This window comes from Lissotriton helveticus, chromosome 8 (assembly GCF_964261635.1).
Source record: "Lissotriton helveticus chromosome 8, aLisHel1.1, whole genome shotgun sequence".
In the NCBI taxonomy this organism is placed as follows: Eukaryota; Metazoa; Chordata; class Amphibia; order Caudata; family Salamandridae; genus Lissotriton; species Lissotriton helveticus.
Window position 1 is genome coordinate 631,927,944 of NC_136069.1, and position 24,721 is coordinate 631,952,664.

The following is a 24,721-nucleotide window of genomic DNA, read 5'->3' on the forward strand; positions in this document are numbered from 1 at the left end:
CACACACAGAGCCCCCCCCACACACACAGAGCCCCACACACACACACAGAGCCCCACACACACACACAGAGCCCCACACACACACACAGAGCCCCACACACACACACAGAGCCCCACACACACACACAGAGCCCCCCACACACACAGAGCCCCCACACACACAGAGCCCCACACACACACAGAGCCCCACACACACACAGAGCCCCCCACACACACACAGAGCCCCCCACACACACACAGAGCCCCCCACACACACACAGAGCCCCCCACACACACACAGAGCCCCACACACACACACAGAGCCCCACACACACACACAGAGCCCCACACACACACACAGAGCCCCACACACACACACAGAGCCCCACACACACACAGAGCCCCACACACACACAGAGCCCCACACACACACAGAGCCCCACACACACACAGAGCCCCACACACACACAGAGCCCCACACACACACAGAGCCCCACACACACACAGAGCCCCACACACACACAGAGCCCCACACACACACAGAGCCCCACACACACAGAGCCCCACACACACAGAGCCCCACACACACACAGAGCCCCACACACACACAGAGCCCCACACACACACACAGAGCCCCACACACACACACAGAGCCCCACACACACACACACAGAGCCCCACACACAGAGCCCCACACACACACAGAGCCCCACACACACACAGAGCCCCACACACACACAGAGCCCCACACACACACAGAGCCCCACACACACACAGAGCCCCACACACACACAGAGCCCCACACACACAGCCCCACACACACACAGCCCCACACACACAGAGCCCCACACACACAGAGCCCCACACACACAGAGCCCCACACACACAGAGCCCCACACACACAGAGCCCCACACACACAGAGCCCCACACACACACAGAGCCCCACACACACACAGAGCCCCACACACACACACAGAGCCCCACACACACACAGAGCCCCACACACACACAGAGCCCCACACACACACAGAGCCCCACACACACAGAGCGCCCCACACACACAGAGCGCCCCACACACACAGAGCGCCCCACACACACACAGAGCCCCACACACACACACACACAGAGCCCCACACACACACACAGAGCCCCCCACACACACAGAGCCCCACACACACACAGAGCCCCACACACACAGAGCCCCACACACACAGAGCCCCACACACACAGAGCCCCACACACACAGAGCCCCACACACACAGAGCCCCACACACACAGAGCCCCACACACACAGAGCCCCACACACACAGAGCCCCACACACACAGAGCCCCACACACACAGAGCCCCACACACACACAGAGCCCCACACACACAGAGCCCCACACACACACAGAGCCCCACACACACACACAGAGCCCCACACACACACAGAGCCCCACACACACACAGAGCCCCACACACACACAGAGCCCCACACACACACAGAGCCCCACACACACACACAGAGCCCCCCCCACACACACAGAGCCCCCCACACACACAGAGCCCCCCCACACACACACAGAGCCCCCCCACACACACACAGAGCCCCCCCACACACACACAGAGCCCCCCCACACACACACAGAGCCCCCCCACACACACACAGAGCCCCCCCCACACACACACAGAGCCCCCCCACACACACAGAGCCCCCCACACACACACAGAGCCCCCCACACACACACAGAGCCCCACACACAGAGCCCCACACACACAGAGCCCCACACACACAGAGCCCCACACACACAGAGCCCCCCACACACACACACAGCCACACACACAGAGCCACACACACAGAGCCCCACACACAGAGCCCCACACACACACACAGAGCCCCACACACACACACAGAGCCCCACACACACACAGAGCCCCACACACACACAGAGCCCCCCACACACACAGAGCCCCCCACACACACACAGAGCCCCCCCCACACACACAGAGCCCCCCCACACACACAGAGCCCCCCCCACACACACAGAGCCCCACACACACACAGCCCCACACACACACAGCCCCACACACACAACGCCCCCCCACACACACAACGCCCCCCCACACACACAACGCCCCCCCACACACACAACGCCCCCACACACACAACGCCCCCCACACACACACACACAACGCCCCCCACACACACACACAACGCCCCCCACACACACACAACGCCCCCCCCACACACACACACAACACCCCCCACACACACACACACAACACCCCCCACACACACACACACACAACGCCCCCCACACACTACGCCCCCCACACACAACGCCCCCCACACACAACGCCCCCACACAACGCCCCCCACACACAACGCCCCCCACACACAACGCCCCCCACACACAACGCCCCCCACACACAACGCCCCCCACACACAACGCCCCCCACACACAACGCCCCCCACACACACACACAACGCCCCCCACACACACACACAACGCCCCCCACACACACACACAACGCCCCCCCACACACACACACACAACGCCCCCCCCCACACACACACCGCCCCCCCACACACACATCACCCCCCATACACACATCACCCCCCATACACACACACACAAAGCCCCCCCCCCACACACACACACACACACACACACACAATGAGGAACAGGGGGGGGCAGAAAAGCGAGCACAACGAGGTAACGGGGGGGCAGAAAAGTGAGCACAATGAGGCAACAGGGGGAGTGGGGGGCTGAAAAGCGAGCACAACGAGAAACAGGGTGGTGGGGGCAGAAAAGTGAGCACGAGGCAACAGGGGGGTGGGGGGCAGAAAAGCGAGCACGAGGCAACAGGGGGGTGGGGGCTGTGGGGGGTGGCGTTGTGCGTGGGGGCTCGGAGGCAGCTAAAAGCAGGCTCTTGGTTGTCCGATAGTCCCGTAGTCTACCCCCGAACTGACCTGGTGAGCTCTGGAGCTTCCCTGCAGAAAATGGCGCCCGTCTGGGCGCTGAGCTGTTTGTGGTGGAGGAGCACGGAGCCTGGAGAGGTGCAGGAGCGCTGGGCTTTCCGTGGCGGGCCCCTGGCTTGACTGCATCATGGACGCGGTGAGGCCCTGGCGCGTGCGGATATTTGATCTCCGGAGGCTCTGAGGCCAAAGACACCCTCCACCTTGAGACCTACAGGCTCACCCCACTGAGGTCAAAGACATCCTCGGACGACCCCCCCCCCCCCCCAGCTCTTACCCGTCCAGGCCCCGGGCTCATCCCTCTTCAGTGGGGGCTCCGGGGCTTCTCCGGGGTGGGCCCCTGGCCTGGCTTCGGGCCCCACTAGCAGTGGCATGCGTAACCTGGATTCGGAGTCTTCCCCGTTCCCAAAGCTTAACGTAGGTCCATGTCCGGAAGGAGACAGATGTGGAAAAGTAAATTTTGCCATGTTCTGTGTCCCTACGCCTCATCCATCATATGTTATGTGTGCATGACCAATATGCATATGTTATTCCCCATGTCCGATTAAAGGCGCAATTCCAGTTGTGTCCACCTCTGGTATGTCATTTTCCAGTCCTCGTGAATACTACGAATATCAGGCCTATGTAAAGTAATGTTGCCACGTTTGTCAGTGTGCACGTTATTCCATTATAAAGTCCCCGTTTCCAGGCCTCAAAAGGGCCCGGACCACAGATTCAGCTCCTGTCTCCTGAAAGCCTCGCTGAGGAGCGATACAGCCCCCACCTGTATCCTCGACCCTTCACTTACTTCCTGCCTCGCAGTGCCCGGTGCAGCTTGGCTCTGCCTCTGAGTCTGCCAAAAGTATGTTATAGTTCCAGCTATCAGTTCAGTCCTCCTCCTCTGCATTCCTAAGCTACTGAACTGCATCAATAGTTTCCGTCATTGTCTAGCCTTCTCGTCTCCATATTAAGAGAAATACTGTATTTAATGGTCATTTAATATTCTTCATCACGCACTACATGTAGAATAAATGCATGCTCCAGTCTTAGAGTCAGTTAGCTTTTCCCCTCATGACTTCTAGTTTATATCAACATGTTCCCTAAACATCAGATACCAGATAGGGTTTAGGTACATGTCGCTCCGACCCTTCAGACTCTAGTCTCTGCTCCTAGCACAGAGTTCGTAGCCCCCAGCTTCTCCTAGTAACACGTCATTGCCAGTTTTCGCGCACCATTAGGTTAGAGGTCCCGGCTCCTTAGGTAGCCCCCTCCTATGTTTCCGCCCATTCATGACATATTCTGTTACGTTTGCATCACATGTCTATGTATACTCCCAGTTACACCTCTTTTTACTGTTATCTTTCGCGACTGCTACACGTCACACCTTCTGCTCCACCCACTGCTACGCCTACTGCAATGTAATGCTATGTGTTCGCGCTATGTATATATGCCTGTGTTTTGTTATTGAATGTTAGCGCGCTCATCCCAGACCAAGCCCCAGCAGCTGCTGGGCCTCTTTTCCCCTGCTGGGCCCCAGTTGTCCTGCTGGGCCCTGTTACCTCTGTTCCTATGCAGGTTGTCCTGATCCTGTCCTTATGCCGTAATAAACCTGCAGAAACTCCTACTACCTCGAATCTTGACTCTTATTTATTGAGCTATCTGTTATGCTATAAGCCTAGTCAAAAATAGGGTATTATTTATTTATTTACCACATAATGGCGCCCGAATAGGGACTTGCCCTTTCCCCACGCGTCGGTGAAGCCACGCCGACCCCCTGACCCTCTGCAGTCGTGACGGAACTCTTCTGCGCAGTGGCAGATATTTCTGCTCAAGTATCCCTCAGGCCCACGGAGGAGACGGAGGAGGCGGTCCAGCATCCGAACGAGACGGTGGAGGAACGCGGCGAGTCCCGACCAGAGCCCAAGCCGAGAGTCCAAGGTCCGAGGTATCCGGAGGCCCACCCGTAACTGAAGTCCGAAGTCCGAAGTCCGTCGTCGTAGCAGTCCAGTCCCGTCCGAGGCCTTCCGTTCCGTGCTGCCCGGTGAGTACCATTGCTGGGGTAGTATCTAGACAGGACCAATCTAAATTGACTCCTGGTCTGTGGGTTGGTGGTGCCCAGACTCACAAACGAAGTGTTCACCTAGGTGGATACGGGTCTTGATGCGTCCCTTTATGGGACCGGTATGTTCCGCACTGTTACAGCAGTGCATCCAGTAATTCTAGTCTGTTCCGTTCTCGAGAAATTCTGTTCTGTTTCTGTTCTCAGTATTTTCAGGTAATATTCTGTTCGAACTGTTATTTATAAATGTTCTTTATGTATTTTAATGTTGTGGTATGAGTGTGACGTGATTTCGTGTTTTCATTGTATATTGTATTGTGTCTAGATTACAGTTCAGTCATGCCGCTCTTTTCCAAGTTACGTCAGATAAAAACTAGAAAGGGTCTGTTAGAGGAAGCGGTTCCTGTCCCGCCTAGGGACAGTCCAGGTCACTTTATGTATCAGAAACATGGCATAAGCGCCATAATGTATCTAGATTTATGGGTAGAGTATACCAAACAGTTAGAAGAAAAGTATAGATGGCCCGTATCGGGTACATGGGATGCCGACTGTATCATGCGAGTAGAAGAAGCATTATGGAAAAAGAAAGCCAGACAGTCACAGAAAGATGCCATCGAGTTATGGCGTAAAGAAGCTCATAGAAGAACGGAAAAGGAAGTCAGAAAGTCAGAGTTAAGTAGAGAATCCCAGGAACGAGCCCAAGAAAGAGAATTAATCGAGATAGGTGAACGAGTCAAAGCCGAACAGTCAGACAGACAGAGGCATGCCCTTATTAAGGGTATGTATCCTCTCCTTGCCGAAGGTTTGCCAAAAGCGACCCCAGAGGCATCTAGTAATTTCCCGCCACCATTAGTTCCGACCAAGCTACGTCATAAACCGACCGCAGCTGATATTTTTATTTCGTCCTATCTGGACGACACAGTCCCCGAATATGCAAATCCTGTTCGCGCTCCGCCAGTCCCTGTAAACCAGGTAATTCATGCTCCTCCAGACACCGGGGTGCCCTTAACAGCTCCCCCGGTCCAGTCCGCCATACAAGTCCAGCCCACGTTACAATTACCGACTCTGCCAGGACGAAGAATGTCAGTCGACGATTCTAGTCTAGGGGCCGCAGGAGGAGGTCCTCCTCAAACCCCGCCGCCACACAAGCGTTTAACATTACTCGAATTACATGCTCAAGCGTTACAGCGCACGCCCAAACATCAGTCTGTTACAGAAATCAGGCAAACCCTTAACGAATGTGTCTATGATCCAGTTCCAGGCGAATATAATATGGTTTTATATTCCTTACGTGTAAGGAGAGTGACCGAGTATCTAGTCACCTTGCCGAATATGAAAGAAGATCTAGACAGAATATATCGTTTCATCCGTACAGGGGATGATCCAGAAAGTATTGGCGAGATTATGTCTCAAAGGAAAGCCGAGATTCAGCTCATGATATTAAAGTTCCTGATCAATTGTCTAATAAGAGAACAAGATTACCCGTCTAAAGATCCCGCCGAAATGAGAATCCTGACAAGGTGGAGTGATAATATAGCCGAGGGTAAGCACAAGACCGTCGGTGCCATGGAGAGTATGTACAAGAAAATTCGTAAAGAAATAATAAGGTTACACGACCAGCGTAAAGCAGCACAAGTAAGCGAGAAAGAAAGTATCTCTGATCCTGAAGAGGAAGAGAACGAGAATCCCGCCAGAATAGCGTATGTAGGAAAATCCAGATTTCCAGATCGCCATTTACGTCTAGAACCCAAGTCTATTTTTCAACATCTAGCACCAGAACAAGGTTCCCTAGAACAAGTATTTCAAGCTACCGATCACATTCTGAAATCACGAGTCGGTTACAGTGAACTAAGTACTATGCATGAACAAGAACTAGCCCGATCAGCAGTCCGATGGATTACTGATTCTACCACTTTTCCAGACGAAATAGTGGCACAAATGTTTCTGAAACTGCCCCCAGCCGAGCAACGACTGGTGGGTATGTATATGATCCAGTACCTCATCACTCTGTATGAGGGTCAACACTCTGATCCAGGCCCGTTACATGATATCCTGAACAAGTTACTCCAGTATAGATGGAGAGGTCTAGGTACCGATTTAATTAGTGTCATTCTAGAACAGCGCCACAAATATAGAACGTTTCTGAACCCGCATTTTGTTCATGTCTCACCCCCAGAAAGTAAGCCATTCTACATAGACAGACAGAATCCGTTACGGGAAGTCCACCCAGTCCAAGGGGCGGGTGGCGTAATGCAACGAGTGTTTGTATACACTCCAATTTCAAAGATGGAACTTCTTGAAATGAAGAAATTAATTCCCTGTCATGACAAAGATCCAGCAGGGTTCCATAGAGAATTAAAAGACATGCTCCGTATGGGAGAATACACTTACCCAGATATCATTAAAATGTTAAAGGTCCTGTTACCCGCAGGGGTGTATGAAAAGTTAAAGGAAAAGGAATGGGAGGTGGGAGAGAAAAAGATCGATTGGACAGCTCTAGAAGCTGAAGACAAGGCACGAGTACCAGGTACCGGTCTTGGAGATAAATGTAAAGAATTACCAGAATTACTGATTCAAGTTTTACCCAGATTATTGACAACGAGAAAAGAAGACTGGGATGCAATCTCAGCCTGTAAACAGAAACAAGATGAAGATATTAGTGATTTTTATTCTAGATTTGAGAAATGTTTCAGTATTAATAGTGGTCTCAAGACAAGTAGTGAGTCATACCCTCATCTTTTTGTTACCAAATTAGTCGAGAATTCAAGCCCACAAATTAAAAATCGAGTTTTGAAAGTCGAAAGCACCTGGCAAGCAAATACTCCGTCCCAGATGCTCCAGATGCTCCAGTACCACCAGAATAGAATCAGAGAAGAGCAAGAACACGAGAGAAAACGTATGAAAGACACGAAAATGAAAGTGCTAGTTGCACAATCTGTTCCTCAAGACAGTCAGAAGAGGGGTCCGAATCAAGCCAGTCATCCTGCAGCTCCCGTTAGAGGGAACTGCAATTATTGTAAACAGCCAGGTCATTTTATAAACGAGTGTGCAGTTCTGAAACACAATATAGCTACTGGTAAGACTAAAGAAAGACCACGTCCGCCTAGACAAGAACAAGTTTCACAGATTCCTCAGCCACAGAATGCACAACAGACAGTTACAGTACCGCAGCCTATTGCTGCAACACAGCACGTTACATCACAGATGTACCAGTATGCACAGTCTGAGTATCCAGAGTATCAGTCATATTCATGAAACAGCCTAGAGAGGGAGGTAGGCTTGCCTCTCATCGAGATACCTGTAGATCAAGAAGGTCCCTATGTTCACAGTCAAGTATTAGGGAAAGACAGAAAGTTTTTGATCGATACAGGGGCAAGTAGGACCACAATTAGTCATGCCGAAGTTCCAGGGGCTCCGCTCTCAGGCTCAAGAAATGTTTCCCTTGGATTTTCAGGACAACCAATAGTTAATGAGATATCTAAGCCAGTCACTCTAGAAGTAGGTCCATTGTCCCGTACTACTGATCTGTTACTTACTAAGTCATGTCCAGAAAATCTGTTAGGCATTAAGACACTGAAAGAATTAGGTGCAGTTATTTGCTGTTCCCCAGAGGGAATACGTCTGTTCCTACGTGACTTTAAGGGTCACTATGTATTACGAGATTTTGATTCAAGATTGTCTAATGTTCCGCAGCATTTATGGGCGCAAGGTCCAACTGATGTAGGTTACATGCAAATCACACCCCATCATGTGACTCTCAAGCCAGGTGTAGTGTTACCACGAATCAGGCAGTACAGATTGCCACCTGAGGCTGTAGCAGCCTTATCCAAAATTATTGACGAGCTCATGGCTCAAGGAGTAGTTGTAGAAACTGACTCCAATGTATGTAATTCTCCGATCATTCCAGTCATGAAACGTACTGATCCGAATGCACCCCCAGTATATCGATTAGTGATTGATTTACGAGAGCTTAATAAATGTATTATTCCTCAGTACCCAGTTGTCCCAGATATTTCTTCCCTGTTAACAGCCATTGATTCCGAAGCCATGTTTTTCACTGTCATTGACCTCAAGAATGCATTTTTCAGTGTTCCAATTCATCCAGACAGCCAGTTTCTTTTCGGATTTTGTTTAAATGGAAGGAGCTATATGTTTACACGCGCTCCTCAAGGTTTCACAGAAAGCCCTAGTATTTACAGTCAAGCACTCAAGAGACAACTAGACAACATTCACATGCCAACTGACACTGCCCTGCTCCAGTATGTTGATGATCTACTGATCACAGCCCGTTCTGAACGTGCTTGCGAGCGAGCATCACTTACAGTTCTGTATTTTCTAGCCGAGATGGGGCACAAGGTGTCACCTTCGAAGCTTCAATTCTGTGTCCAGCAAGTGGTATACTTAGGACACTTGCTGTCCAAGAGGGGTAGGCAGTTGACACCAGACCGTATCCAGTTAATAGCGAGTCTTCCCCAGCCCAGAACCCAGAAGGAGGTACGTGCCTTTATCGGCCTTACTTCTTATTGTAGACAATGGATTCCCCAGTATGCATTTCTAGCCAAGCCACTGATACAGTTAACGACACAGGAGGCAGCCGTATCGACTGTCCTCCATTGGACATCTGACCATACACTTAGTTTCAACGAGTTAAAGAAAGCCTTATGTCAAGCTCCAGTTCTAGCTACACCGAACTACAGTAAGCCTTTTACACTTTTCGTTACTGAACGCGAAGGTACAGCATTGTCTGTTCTCACGCAAGATCAAGCAGGTCAATACAAGCCCTGTGCTTATTTTTCTAGCACATTAGATCCAGTCGCCCAGGCGTTGCCTGCGTGCCTCAAGTCAGTTGCAGCCACAGCACTAGCTATCAGACAAAGTGATTCTATAGTTTTAGGACACTCCCTGACAGTACAAGTCCCACATTCAGTAGAAGTTCTTTTAAACCGAACACAAACTCAGCACTTGACAATTGCACGTTTAACAGGTTATGAATTAACACTGTTCCAGCCACACATAGAAATCAGACGCTGCAACGTTCTGAATCCCGCTACACTGTTACCATCAGTTAATTCAAATCCAGACCCACATGATTGTGTGGAAGTAGTTAACATTACGACAAAGCCAAGACAAGACCTGACAGATATTCCGTTACCAGATCCTGACCTGACACTTTATGTGGATGGTTCATGTATGAGAACTAGTACAGGAGAACTAGTCGCCGCGTATGCAGTGACTACTGACACTGAAGTTATTGAAACACACCGTATTGATACTCTGTCCGCTCAAGCAGCAGAGCTAGTCGCTCTGACACAAGCCTGTATACACGCCAAGAACCTGAAAGTTAATGTTTACACAGATTCACGTTACGCATTCGGAGTTGTACACGACTTCGGAGTGCTCTGGCAGGAGAGAGGTTTCATGACTTCTCATGGAACCAGGATTCAGCATGGTCTCCTTATTCAAGCCCTGTTAGATGCCATACATTTACCGACATCCATTGCTATCATGAAATGCAAAGCACATACGAAAGTTACAGACATTATTTCCCAAGGTAATGATCTAGCAGACCGCACAGCCAAGCTTACAGCACAGACTCCAGACATTCCAGTTAACATGACACATACTCCAGATCCGACTAAATGCATGACAGTTAAGGACCCTACACAAGATGTCATAGATATACAGTTACATGCTACTCCCGATGAAATCAAGAAATGGTCTGAACAAGGAGGGGTCCAGACAGATCAAGGATGGTTAACGAAGGGTAGAGCCACATGGTTTCTCCCCGATTCTATGGTTCAAGTCATTATCAATACCGCACATAGTCCAGCACATTTAGGAGAAAAAGCTATGTTAGACAGTATCCAGAACATTTGGTTCAACAAGCATTTACGAGCTGCAGCCAAGCAGAAAGTCCGTACCTGTATGATATGTTGTCAGTTTAATCCAGGTAAAAGTGTCCCGGTGGAACAAGGTGGTTTCCAGCCCCCTGACCACCCTTTTGAGGTCCTCCAGATGGATTATATTCAGATGGAGCGATGTCGAGGTTTCAAGTATGTCCTTGTAGTTGTATGCGCTTTGTCCAGGTGGACAGAAGCATATCCAGTCCCAGATTACACAGCCGCGACCACTGCCAAGCAGTTGGTTCGTGAATTTTTCCCTAGATACGGACTCCCTAGAGTCGTATATTCTGATAACGGCCAGCCATTCTCATCTGAACTCATGAAACACGTTTCCCTGTTGTTAGGGTACCAGTGGAAGTTTCATTGTGTACGCCATCCAGAAGCAGCTGGACTAGTCGAAAGGCATAATCAGACTCTGAAAATCCGCATTGCAAAAGTCTGTAAGGACAAAGGTGTGGACTGGTTAATAGCTCTGCCAGTCGCTTTATTTTATATGCGTATGGTCGCACATTCCAGATCAGGTCTGTCCCCGTATGAGGTCGTATTCGGCCGCCCCCCTAACATGTGGGGTACTCCTAGACCCCGAAGTATTACCGATGTTTCATGTAATATGCTGACAGATTACCTAGCTTCCTTGATGTCTGCCCTCAACTCATGTCGTTCACAGGTTGCCGCCGCATTTCCAGACAATACCGAGGTGGCACCGCACGAGATCGTTCCAGGCTCCCTTGTGATGATCAGAAATTTCGACAGATCAAGTCCGCTGGAACCACGTTGGAAAGAGCCACGCCAGGTCCTCTTGACCACCCGTACTGCCGTCAAGTTGGAAGGCAGGAAGGGGTGGGTCCACCTTTCTCATGTAAAACTTTTCAATACATTGAAATCAGTCGCCAAAAACATTTCCAAGGATTTCCAGGATTCAAAGGACTGCCAGAACATTGTTTTAAAGGACTGTCCCGCACAAGACATTATTACAACCGCTCCCTTGTTAGAGAAAACTCCGCAACAGGAGTATAAGTTAAAGCTCAGGTCTAGTAAAATAAGTCAGTCAGTTTGATTGTATAAGTCCTCCCCTAGGTGAAACGGTTAGACTGTTTCTGACATGTATAAAATAGACCCCCATAGTGAGAGAGTCAGTCGAAGTTCACTTCAATGTATCGTTTTTCTGAGTTTCATATTATTTCTCAGCATAATGATTTCCTGCACCAGCTACGCATTTTTCCTGTATTTACCAGTTCCTCATGTAAATATGTCTACTAATGCTACAGTAGAGCACACGTTTAGTGATCTGCCTCCTCACGAATATTCTTACCGCCTCGCTATGCGCAACAACACATTCATCCGTATGTTACATTACTCACACCAGACCAGCAATGCCACTAATTGTTGGGTGTGTGGTCGACTCCCCCCTTTCCAGACACCGAAGGGAGTTCTGCCACTTTTTCCTTATCCATTCTCACATAATGGTTCGTGTGGAGCATGGTCCACGTTAACGTCATCCTCAACAGATATGTCTTTTCTTAACGGTACATGTTTTCCAGACAAGCAAGGTCTTCCCCACAGAACAGGTTTAGATCTAGAAAACGAAGTATATAATTTAGGTAATTATTCGTCGAATTTCATGGTCCTGAATGTTCAGTCTGATACTACTCCAGACTTACCTGCTATTTCAGTACTACCTGTCAAAGGCGAATTATGTGTCCGTAGTTATGGTTCTGTACACATAGGTCATAGTGAATGTACTACTGTTATCAAGTATAGTGACAGTGGGAAATCTATTTTCAAAGCTTCACGTCATTCTTATTTTATTTGTGGTCAAACTGCATATGTCCGTCTGCCCCTCGATTGGGAGGGAACCTGTTACATTGCCTTCCTACTGCCACCTGTTTTTCTAGCCCCATCTGATTATCACAGAAACACACATCTAGTACACATTAGACATAGAAGGGAGTCCCCAATTGTCGATTATACTGAAACTACTCTAGAACAGTATACAGATTTCAATAAAGGTTTCTTCTTCTTTGTAGGACCTGTCCAGAATAGTAAACTGATCCGTAGGTTAACAAGAACCCTTGAAGCTGTAGTAAATGAGACTGCCTCTGCTCTAGGTAACCTAACCGAAGAACAATCTGCTATGAGATTTGTCGTTTTGCAAAATCGTCTCGTCCTTGACGTCATACTGGCCGATAGGGGCGGGGCCTGTAGAGTCATCGGATCTAGTTGCTGCATTTTCATTCCAAATAACGCGCCGTCCGTTTATTCAGCTATAACCAGACTCCATAAAATTGCCCATCTGTTACACCAAGATCCAGGCACCTGGACATGGTCCGGTTGGTTCTGGAATATAATTTCCGCATGGGGATGGAAAGTCCTGTCCTTTCTAGGTATTGCAGTAGCGATCATATTCAGCTGCTGCCTCTGTATACAATGTGGCCCTGCGATTTGCAGCATGTGTGCTACCTCTTGTATTCCTAGTCCCAAGCCCCGTTCTAAATCCCGTTCCCAGACAATTCGAGACGAGCAAATGGTACTGTATGAAATGATAGATGGTATCATGAAAATTGATGTTTCCTGATGGAAACGTAGTGACAAGGAGGGAATGTGGAAAAGTAAATTTTGCCATGTTCTGTGTCCCTACGCCTCATCCATCATATGTTATGTGTGCATGACCAATATGCATATGTTATTCCCCATGTCCGATTAAAGGCGCAATTCCAGTTGTGTCCACCTCTGGTATGTCATTTTCCAGTCCTCGTGAATACTACGAATATCAGGCCTATGTAAAGTAATGTTGCCACGTTTCTCAGTGTGCACGTTATTCCATTATAAAGTCCCCGTTTCCAGGCCTCAAAAGGGCCCGGACCACAGATTCAGCTCCTGTCTCCTGAAAGCCTCGCTGAGGAGCGATACAGCCCCCACCTGTATCCTCGACCCTTCACTTACTTCCTGCCTCGCAGTGCCCGGTGCAGCTTGGCTCTGCCTCTGAGTCTGCCAAAAGTATGTTATAGTTCCAGCTATCAGTTCAGTCCTCCTCCTCTGCATTCCTAAGCTACTGAACTGCATCAATAGTTTCCGTCATTGTCTAGCCTTCTCGTCTCCATATTAAGAGAAATACTGTATTTAATGGTCATTTAATATTCTTCATCACGCACTACATGTAGAATAAATGCATGCTCCAGTCTTAGAGTCAGTTAGCTTTTCCCCTCATGACTTCTAGTTTATATCAACATGTTCCCTAAACATCAGATACCAGATAGGGTTTAGGTACATGTCGCTCCGACCCTTCAGACTCTAGTCTCTGCTCCTAGCACAGAGTTCGTAGCCCCCAGCTTCTCCTAGTAACACGTCATTGCCAGTTTTCGCGCACCATTAGGTTAGAGGTCCCGGCTCCTTAGGTAGCCCCCTCCTATGTTTCCGCCCATTCATGACATATTCTGTTACGTTTGCATCACATGTCTATGTATACTCCCAGTTACACCTCTTTTTACTGTTATCTTTCGCGACTGCTACACGTCACACCTTCTGCTCCACCCACTGCTACGCCTACTGCAATGTAATGCTATGTGTTCGCGCTATGTATATATGCCTGTGTTTTGTTATTGAATGTTAGCGCGCTCATCCCAGACCAAGCCCCAGCAGCTGCTGGGCCTCTTTTCCCCTGCTGGGCCCCAGTTGTCCTGCTGGGCCCTGTTACCTCTGTTCCTATGCAGGTTGTCCTGATCCTGTCCTTATGCCGTAATAAACCTGCAGAAACTCCTACTACCTCGAATCTTGACTCTTATTTATTGAGCTATCTGTTATGCTATAAGCCTAGTCAAAAATAGGGTATTATTTATTTATTTACCACACAGACCCGGAGCTAAGCTTAACGTAGGTCCATGTCTGGAAGGAGACAGACCCGGAGCTTGGGGGGCTAGGAGATGACCTGGCCGTCTTGCCGCTGCCCCAGTCACACAGGTATTTCCTTGCAAGTTGATACAGTTAAGAATTCAATTACTATGTGACTGATTGATGCTGCTTGCCCCGCCAGAGCTGACAGAACAAGAGGCAGATGTCCTGCCCGGCCTCGCACTTTATTGAGGCGGCGCGAGCACGTCTGATGGTCGCGGAGTTTTCTGTATTGTTTGTCCCGATTTTATGATTGATGGAGATTTTGATTAAAATACAAATGGAAGCCATTTCAGCGTTTGTGTCACAGGTGACGGTTGCATGGGTCTTGTGAGTGCACTCCTCTCAGAAATGCCCAAGCCGAGGCAGCATGGCCGCTAGAGAGGGAGGGAGGGGTGGGGGCCCGGGAGCGGCAGAGGGAAGGAGGGGGAGGCGAGTCGAGAGCGGGACGGAGGAGAGCCTGCACACTTGTCACTCTTTCCTCCTGTAATGCACTGTTTGCTACCTCATGTATTGTTTGCTAACAATTGTCACTTATACCTCATGTAACAGCTCCGGAAACACCACCACGTTTCTCCGAGGCCCAGCAGAAATGAGGGGCTTGAACGGAGTGACACCCCTCTCCTCCAATGGCTGGCCTCCGTTCAGGAAGCCAGCCAATGGAGAAGAGAGGCGGGTTCAAGCCCCACTCTCAAAAACATCAGTTTCTCCCAGCGAGACTGCGCAAGTGCAGCCTTCGCTAGGCAAAACCTAAAAAAGGGCAACTCTGCTAAACTTGCACACAGCAACTTGTTACATTAATTTAGACCAGGTAATCCATTCGGCTCAATGTAACGAGTGGTTTGATACCTTGAATGACCCACTTTGGTCACGCAGTGTTAGCACAGCTGAGGTGTCAGTGTGTAACTCTGTACTTGCCATCTGGGTGACCAAGCCTTTTCACAATAAGAACAATTTCTCTTTTTATTATCAAATCATGTAAAATTACATGTTCTCTCAGCGAGATATGTTGCACCCTGCCTTAGCCCTCGTGAGGCCTGCCCTAGAGCGACCCACATATATACCTGTCATTTGCCAATTATTTAAATGGCAAAGTAGGGCCAGCAGTTTAAACTGCTCTTTCTGCCTGGAATGGTTTGCTGGGAGTCTCCTTTTACTCCAGTCACACCCACAGTGTCATAACTAGAGCTGCAGGCCCTGCGGTGAACCTCTAACTTACAAGCCCTCTGTATCCTGGGTGCTATTTCCTAGGGACTTCCAGCAAGTTAGCTTAGCCAATTGAGTAGGAGCCAATTCGACATACCAGTTTAAGGTTAAGGCCATGACACGGAGGTCTGGTTAGCAGGCCTCAGTGCACTGAGTAGAAAAACCAGCAGCATCAGTCCAAAAAAAAAACTTGAAGGTTACCATACAGAAAGAGGAATTTTCTTACAACCAGTGACTGGAAATAGTTATTCTGCACTACAAATCACAGAAACGTTGTGCTTCTGGCAGACAAACAATATAATACTCATCATGAAGGATAAGAGAGCATAGCGAACATTTGGGAAAATCCTAGTATCCTAAACGTATCTTTTTTCACCTATGTGTCTGTTCTTCCCAAGTTCAAAATTAATATATGAGTGCAGTAAGGAGTTACCTTTGTTCTTGTGAATACAGTTTTCACTACTTATTTTTTCAGACTAGTTGTACTTCTTAGCGCTTCCAGGTGATGATGATGATTATGATGCTGGACCTTCACAGGCTTTACTGATGGAGAAAATGGTTTGAGGATCAATTACAACCAGATTGTCCAGTGAGTCTTGACTTATATTTTCCCACTAGTCCATATGTGCTCCCTCTACAGGAGACTACAACAGGGAAGGTGGGGTAGCTATCTCATTGCTTTGAAGTGAAATGTAACTTTACTGGCACTGGTCACTTAGCTTTGGAAGTGATTGTCAAACCTGAGACTCCTGTTGGCATTAATGGCTAGTGGTCTTTATGTGGGCAGTAGGTTAATCAACATGCTAATGAGTTTGTGCAACAGAGATCTGGGGTCGTACAGATCACAGACAAGCAGTATCTAAAAGAGTGATCTGTATGGGTCTCCTAACCTACTGCTTTTAGTATGTCCCTTTTGCCTTCGTTCTATATAACTGCATTGCAGCCAAACAGCAATGAACCACAACTCAGTCGAACTGTGCAAGTAAAATCCTAATTCCAAATACATGACAAGCAGACCCATTGAAGGAATGACCCTTATGCAGTCTCTACAGAAAAGGTCGAAAATAAGACTTGAACACAGTGGAAGGCTAAATGGATGCAGAGATCAGATTTAAAGGTTCCATTATCCCACTGTATTTGTACATTCATGGCACTTGAATGACTGAGCTCTGTACTGCGACGAAAGCATTCTGAATTGTTATATTGAGAAAAGGAGAGGTAAACAAACATTTTTTGTAGTTTTTTATTATTTGCCGTTTGGTGTGCTAGCATTACAATATATCAGGCCAGAGATTACAAGTGGAGAAAAAAACATTAGCACACAGACTGTATAGAATATAAATAGCTTGGCAGACAGCAGTTTAGCTTTCTGTGGCAACACATGAGAAAAAATACTCAGTTTTATCATTCACAAGGGAAAAAATAAGTTTAAATTTTTTTTTCTTTAACTGTAGTTACTTCTTCTAGGGGAGTGGATCTTTACTAGTTAAGCAGACCGCTTGTTTCAGCAATTTTAATCATATTTGCAATAAAGTGACAAACGCTACAGCAAAAAATGCTGCAAAATTATTTAATCAACAAGACTTGATATACTCTAAATCTACTTACTTGTCAAACCAAGGCTTTTTAAGTGGCGCTCCAAGTTCACCAGCACCGAGGGCTCTTTTTCGAGGGTCAGAATCCAAGACTATCCTCATACTGTTATTGTTATTTTCTGCATTGGTAAAGGAAATCAAAAGTCAAGATATGTTCAAAGTCATTATCTTCTAAATTTCATTTTACTACTTCTTCAATATGCAAATACAGAACGTAAGCAAAGCATAATCAATATGCAAATACAGATCGAAAGCAAAGTATAATCTGCAATTCTGTTCAAAATAAGTGATAAACATTACACATAAGCAGTCTGTGGCCTGTACTACCTCAGATCTCTGTTGCACAAATACTGGTCTACCTAGTCAACCCTTTTAAACACTTGTGCGACCGTATCCCACACTGTATGGGTGTTACGGCCCAAAAGGCAGGTGGTGTTCACCAACCGCAGCCCTAAGCTGGCAGACAAAAACATCTTCCCAAGGTGGTCCAGCTTCTTGGATTCCTTATCTGAGGGAGCAGTAGGGAATGCGCCTTTCGAGGACGAGGCTTGGGCCACCATGTTATCGGGGCTGGGGTGTAGGGAGAGGAAAAGTGGGTTGCCTGGGGCCGGGTGGTGGCGTTGGGCAATCATCCTGTCCACAGGAGCCTCTGTGCTGGGCTTGGGCCAAGTGCCGAGAAGGAGGTCGGTGAGGCCTTCATTAAAATGCAGCACGGGCTCCGAAGAGGCCGCCGCTGGCTGAAGCACCTCTGTCAGGAGGTTAGTCCTGACTGCCACAATAGGAAGCTCGAGGCCCAAGGCCTCAGCCGCCCTACACAACACCACAGTGTAGGACGCTTCCTCCTCCATAGCCACGGTGGGGGGTGGAGAGCATTCCAAGGTCTGGGGAGGTATCCAGACCACTGGCGTCACCCAACTCCTCTCGCAAGTACGGCTCTTCAAGCTGGTCAGCTGGAGGGTCAATAGACCCCTCCCAGTCCTCCTCACCCTCCTCGGACTGCCACTCCGGACGATAGGGAACACCAGGGATGAACAAGGGTACAAAAATACCTTTTGACGCAGGATCCAAGTTAGGGGTGAGGCTGGGGTAGATGCCGGTTGGGGGCACAACAGGCGTCGTAACTGGAATCGGCGCCAGGGAAGGTACCATGAAGTCGACCGGCGCCGATCCGGATCCAGGCCTGGATCCATGGGGGCACTCCGGCGCAGACGCCGGAGCCGCCGGCATCAAAGGCCCAGGGCCCCCAGCTGAGTCAGTGGGGCCCGAAGGCCTGCCTGCAAAGTCAGCAGCCCAAAAAATGCTATGGAACACTTCCTAAAATGCACGAGTTGCTAGGGGACGCTCAGACTCTGGGAAAGGGAGGAAAGCGCGGAACCATCCTAGCTAGCTCCGAAGGAGGAGCCAGAGCCAGACGACGCTCAGGGTCCCAATTCGCCCAAAGGACGGGGAGAAGGCGAATAGCGACAGTGCTTCTTCGCCACCTTCTCGTGCTTCGATTTAACGGAGGAGTGCGAAGACTTCGAGGACAAGTGGTGGTGATTCTGCAACCGGTCCTGCGACCTTCCTCTTGACCGAGACCTTGACAAAAGGTTTCGGGACCCCTCCCGCCATGACTCTGGGTTAATGGACTGGTAGTCGAGGCACGACTTCGGATCGTAGTCGCGCTCCAGGCACCACAGACACACGAGGTGCGGATCGGTGACCAACATTAGCCTTTGACAGGAGTCACAGGGCTTGAATCCGGTCCGACAATAGGACATCCCTTGAGCACCAGGAGTCGAAGACAAAACAAAAAGTCGACAGAAGTCTAAAGTAATATGCCACTTACCAGTATGCATCTGTTCTTGGCATGTAGGGCTGCTGACATTTATATCTATGCATAGATCGCCGCCTAGTGTTGGGTCCGGATGATTGCACATTGTTGTCCTGGAAGAGTCTTCGAAGTATCACGAGATAGGTGGCTCCTCCCCTGGACTACAGTGCGCATGGGCATCCCCTCCATGCTCAGATTGTTTTTCGCCATTGTGGCAGGGATGGAGTATGATACAGTAAGTGATGTCCATGCTAGAGAATAATTGTGAGTGCTACAGCTGCAACAGGCACCAGGGAGGACGATGTGAATATCAGCAGCACTACATGCCAAGAACAGATGCATACTGGTAAGTAGCATATTCCGTTCAAGGCATGTGGGCTGCTGAATTCACATCTTATGCATAGAATGTATAGCAGTCCCCTCTTAGCGGCGGTTGCCCGTGCCAGCTGCAGCAGTCTGAAAACGAGTTTGGAGTACAGCCTGCCCTACAGCTGCCTGCTGTTTGGAGTGTACATCTACGTAGTAGTGTTTGGTAAACGTATGTATGGTAGTCCATGTGGCTGCCTTACATATGTCTTCTAGAGGAATGTTTCCTAAGAAAGCCATGGATGCCCCTAACTTGCGTGTGGAATGCGCTCGTGGGGGAACTGTTAATGTGCGTTTAGCTTTTTAATAACAAATTTGTATGCACTTAACAATCCATCTGGCTATACCGGATTTGGAAATGGGGTTGCCTTTGTGTTGTGAAGAAAAGTCAACAAACAGTTGTTTACTCTTTCTGAAAACTTTTGTTCTATCTATATAGTAGAGGAAAGCTCTTTTAACGTCAAGGGTATGTAGAGCTCGTTTTGCCACGGAATCTGGATTAGGGAAGAATACTGGCAGTTCTATAGCTTGATTGATGTGAAACTGGGACACCACTTTTGGCATAAATTTAGGGTTAGTGCGCAGCACTCTTCTATTAGCGTGAATTTGTATGAACGGCTCCTGATTAGTTAGAGCTTGCAGCTCACTAACTCTTCTGAGTGATGTAATTGCAACTAGGAAAGCCACTTTCCACGTTAGGAATTGTATCTCACAGGAGTGTAGCGGTTCAAAAGGTGGACCCATTAGTCTGGTAAGAACCACGTTGAGGTTCCAGACAGGTGAAGGTGGGTGTCTAGGAGGAATGATTTGTTTGAGTCCCTCTAGGAAAGCTTTAATAGCAGGTACCCTGAAGAGGGAAAGGTGTTGCCTGTTTTGGAGATAAGCTGCCACTGCAGGTAAATGGATACGAATGGAGTTGTAAGCTAGATTGCATCTGTGTAAATGTAGAAGGTAACAGATGATGTTTTGAGTATATGCATCTAGCGGATTTATGTCATTATTGTTACAATAGATGACAAACCGTTTCCACTTCGCCGCATAGCATGCCCTGGTGGTAGGCCTCCTTGACTCTTTGATAATATTCATACAGTCGGGGGGCAAGTTTAGGTAACCAAACTCTATGACCTCAGGAGCCTGATCGCAAGGTTCAACTGTTGCGGATCGGGGAGCTGAATGTCGCCATGGCTCTGCGTTAAAAGGCTGGGTGTTAAGTGCAACCTTTGAGGAGGAACCACGGAAAGTTCTAGGAACGTAGTGTACCATGGTTGCCTCGCCCATGTTGGAGCAACTAGGATCAGCGTAATTGAGTGTTGTCGCAGTTTGCGTGCCACTAGTGGTATGAGCGGGGCTGGGGGAAAAGCGTACGCAAACTTGCCTGACCAGTTCATCCATATCGCATTGCCCTGAGACTGCGGGTGTGGAAACCTGGCGGCGAAGCTTTGGCATTTTGCGTTTTCCCTTGTGGCAAACAGGTCTATTTCTGGGTGACCCCACCGCTGGAAGTATGGCTGCAGCACTGAGGGGTGTATCTCCCACTCATGTATCTGGTGGCTGTGTCTGCTTAGCAGGTCCGCCATCTGGTTGTGCTTGCCTGGGAGGTGTTCCGCCATGAGGAAGATGTTCCTCTGAATGGCCCACTTCCACATACTTTGCGCTAGATGAGACAACTGTGGAGAGAGTGTCCCTCCCTGCTTCTGTATGTAGTACATGGCAGTCATGTTGTCCGTCCGGACTAACACGACCTTGTTGCACAAGTGTACTTTGAAAGCTTTTAGCGCCAGAATGATTGCCCTCAGTTCCAGCAGGTTGATGTGCATCCGCCTCTGCTGTGTCGTCCATAGTCCCTGCACTGTGTAGTGGAGGACATGCGCTCCCCATCCTAGAAGAGATGCGTCCGTCGTTAGCACTATTTGTGGTACAGGCTCTTGGAACGGTCGACCCTTGCAAAGGCTTTGTGGTTTCCACCAATGTTGTCCATTCCATTAAGGTTCATTTGGCTGCATTGACTGCCTACAGGAAATGCCCTTCACAGACTTCCTTCTTCCAGATCCCTGTGATCAAAGACTTTTTGGAAGGCTTGAAGAAAGTATTCCCTCCTGTCAGGCTTCCTTCGCCTTCATGGGAATTGAATGTGGTGCTGTACAGGTTGATGAAGGAGCCTTTTGAACCTATTCATAAGGCTTCGTTGCAGCACCTGTCCTGGAAGGCGGCGTACCTCGTGGCCATTACATCGGCCCGCAGGGTGAGTGAAATTCAGGCGTTGTGTTGTCAAGAACCTTATACTATATTTCATGCTGCTAAGGTTGTTATGCGTACTCCCAGACCATAACTTTACCTACGTTTTTTCAGAATCCGTCATCTCCAGCGGAAAGGTCTTTACATTCCCTGGATGTTAGGAGGGTGTTGAAATTTTATCTGGATAAAACCAAAGATATTCGTAGGTCGGACCAATTGTTTATCAATTATGGATCAGTCAGGACGGGTCTTGCTACCTCTAAGCAGTCCATCTCGAGGTGGATTGTGTCCTGCATACAATTGTGTTACCAAAAGGCTAATAAGACCTTAGGGGGCAAACCTAAGGCTCATTCCACCAGGGGCAAAGCTGCCACGACAGCTTTGCTTCGTCATGTTCCCATTGCAGAAATCTGCAAGGCGGCCACTTGGAAGTCGGTCCATACCTTTGCTAAGCATTACTGCCTGGACACTGATGCCAGGGCAGACGCTCAGGTTGGGCAGGCTTCGCTGCGAAATCTGTTCGCACAATAGTGGTGTTATTTCTCGTTTCTCCACCGTCGCTTTGGTGTGGGGATGGGCTTGCCATTCTATTCACTAGATTATGACTATACACAGAGATCCCCCTACTACAGAAGGAGTAGTTTCTGTCCTGTAACTCCAGTTCTGTAGTAGGGGTATCTCTGTTATAGTCATAAGCGCCCGCCCTCCTCCCCGGTGGAGAGAGATATTCATGTAAGGAATGCTACAGGTCTGGCGTGTTACGCCTTCAAAAAGAACTGAAAGTAAAAGGGACCTGCAGTGCATTCTGGGATACTGTGAAGTTCTGGAAAGTTCTCTTAAAGGCACAGTATCCTGTTCTGAGCCACATAATGGCAGCCTATGGGGCTTGTCTGTCCAGTTCCTCCTCTCTATCATTCCAGAGCGTTTTTGCTGCTGAAGCAAGGGAAATCTGTACAGGCTTTGCTGTTTTGTGGATTTTTTGGTGGAATTTCTAGTTGAAGTACTGGACAGTGTAGCCTGTTTTATAGGCTGCATTATCTGTCTTTAATTCTCTCTTAAGTGTCTGTGCAGGTCTGCATTTTTTCGACACTTTAAGAGATTATTTTTGATTGCTCCGGGGTCCACGCACATGGGCGGGACTATTCACTAGATTATGACTATACACAGAGATCCCCTACTACAGAAATCTCCCTGACTGAGTAGTGGTAGAACTTGCTGTAAAGTGAGCATGTGAAGATGTTCTGACAAGATGTATTGGTTTAGGGGCCTGAGGTCTAGTATTGGCCTGAGAGACACGTCCTTTTTGGGGATTAAGAAGTACAGAGAGTACACCCCTGTACCCCGTTCTTGTATAGGGACGAGTTCTATGGCCCCTTTTTGCAGCATGCTGATAACTTCGTGCTGCAACAAGTCTATGTGCTCTGCGGACATAGGACGGTGTTTTGGGGTTATGTTGGGTGGAGTGGATGTTAGCTCCAGACAATAACCATAGCGAATGAGTTGTCTTACCCACCTGTCTGTGGTAATGCTTTCCCAGACTGGCAGGAACTGTTGCAATCTGCCCCCGACCGGTGTTATATGGTCCGGGGGCAGCGACAAGGCGTCACTGCTTAGTATTGGCAGAGGATCTGGTGTTGTTACTCCCTCGTCCTCTGCCTTTACTGCTGTTGCCACGGTATCCACCTCTGCTTGTTTTAGTATAGGTGGATTGCGTGTTCCCTTTGTTGTATTGAGTCTGCTGGGACGCCTGTCCTCTAGAAGCTCCTCTGTTATTGGAGCGACGAAAGGAACCACCTCTGAATTGTTGAGACTGCAAGGCCCCCATAGATTTGGCTGTCTCAGTGTCTTTCTTAATTTTTTCTAAGATGGAGTCTACATCTGGGCCAAATAAAAAATCTGGGTTTAAAGGCTGGTTTAGTAAAGTTGTTTGAATCTCTGGTTTGAACCCTGAGATACGCAACCAAGCATGCCTTCTCAGCATAACACTAGTGTTGATGGCCCTGGCTGCAGTGTCAGCTACGTCCAGCGCACATTTAATAGAAGCGTTGGATACGAGTTTCCCTTCCTGTATTAGTGTTTCCGCACCTTCTTTGTATGCATCAGGCATATGTTGTAGCAGTTGCTCTAGTGCGTCATAATGTGCCCCATCATATCTGGCTAATAGGGCCTGTGGGTTTGAAATTCTCCAGATATTAGCTGCCTGTGCAGCCACCCTTTTCCCAGAGGCTTCTAACACTTTAGACTCCTTGTTTGGAGGAGGAGCATCACCAGTAGTTTGGGGGTTGGCACGTTTACGAGCATTGGAGACTACCAAAGAGTCCAACGGCAACTGTCGCCTAATGTATGTAGGGTCCACAGGCGCCGGTCTGTATTTCCGTTCAATTCTGGGGTTAATAACCCTTGCTCTTGTGGTCTCCTTAAAAATGTCTCCTGCGTGTTTGAGGACACCTTTTAACATTGGCAATGTCTTAACGGATTTCTCTGAAGTGGAGAAAGTGTCAAATAAGAAATCCTCCTCAATTGGGTCAGCATGCATGTCCACATCATGATTATGTGCTGCCCTCTCTATTAGCGCGCTAAATGCCGCTGTATCCTCTGTGGGCGAAGTCTTTATAGGATAAGAGGGAGTATCAGGGATAGGTCGCGACTCCCCCTGGTCAGCAGTGTCTGTCCAGGTTTGAGCCTGTTTATCTTGATCAGTGTCCGCAGGGTAACTATATTGATCTTCATATTTGTA

The 24,721-nt window shown here is 48.6% G+C and overlaps 1 protein-coding gene across 8 annotated transcripts in view; it reads right to left on the reverse strand.

Annotated features, from left to right (window-relative positions):
• RBM26 (RNA binding motif protein 26) overlaps nucleotides 1-24,721 on the reverse strand; it is an 812,370-nt gene that overhangs the window by 487,822 nt on the left and 299,827 nt on the right. For all 8 annotated transcript variants that reach the window (XR_013599857.1, XR_013599856.1, XM_078657487.1 and 5 more), the window contains exon 10: nucleotides 17,584-17,689. Coding sequence is in view for 6 of the 8 variants with exons in the window: in XM_078657487.1 (XP_078513613.1) it covers nucleotides 17,584-17,689 (106 nt within the window). In the remaining 2 variants the exon portion in view is untranslated. The remainder of the gene's footprint in view (nucleotides 1-17,583; nucleotides 17,690-24,721) is intronic.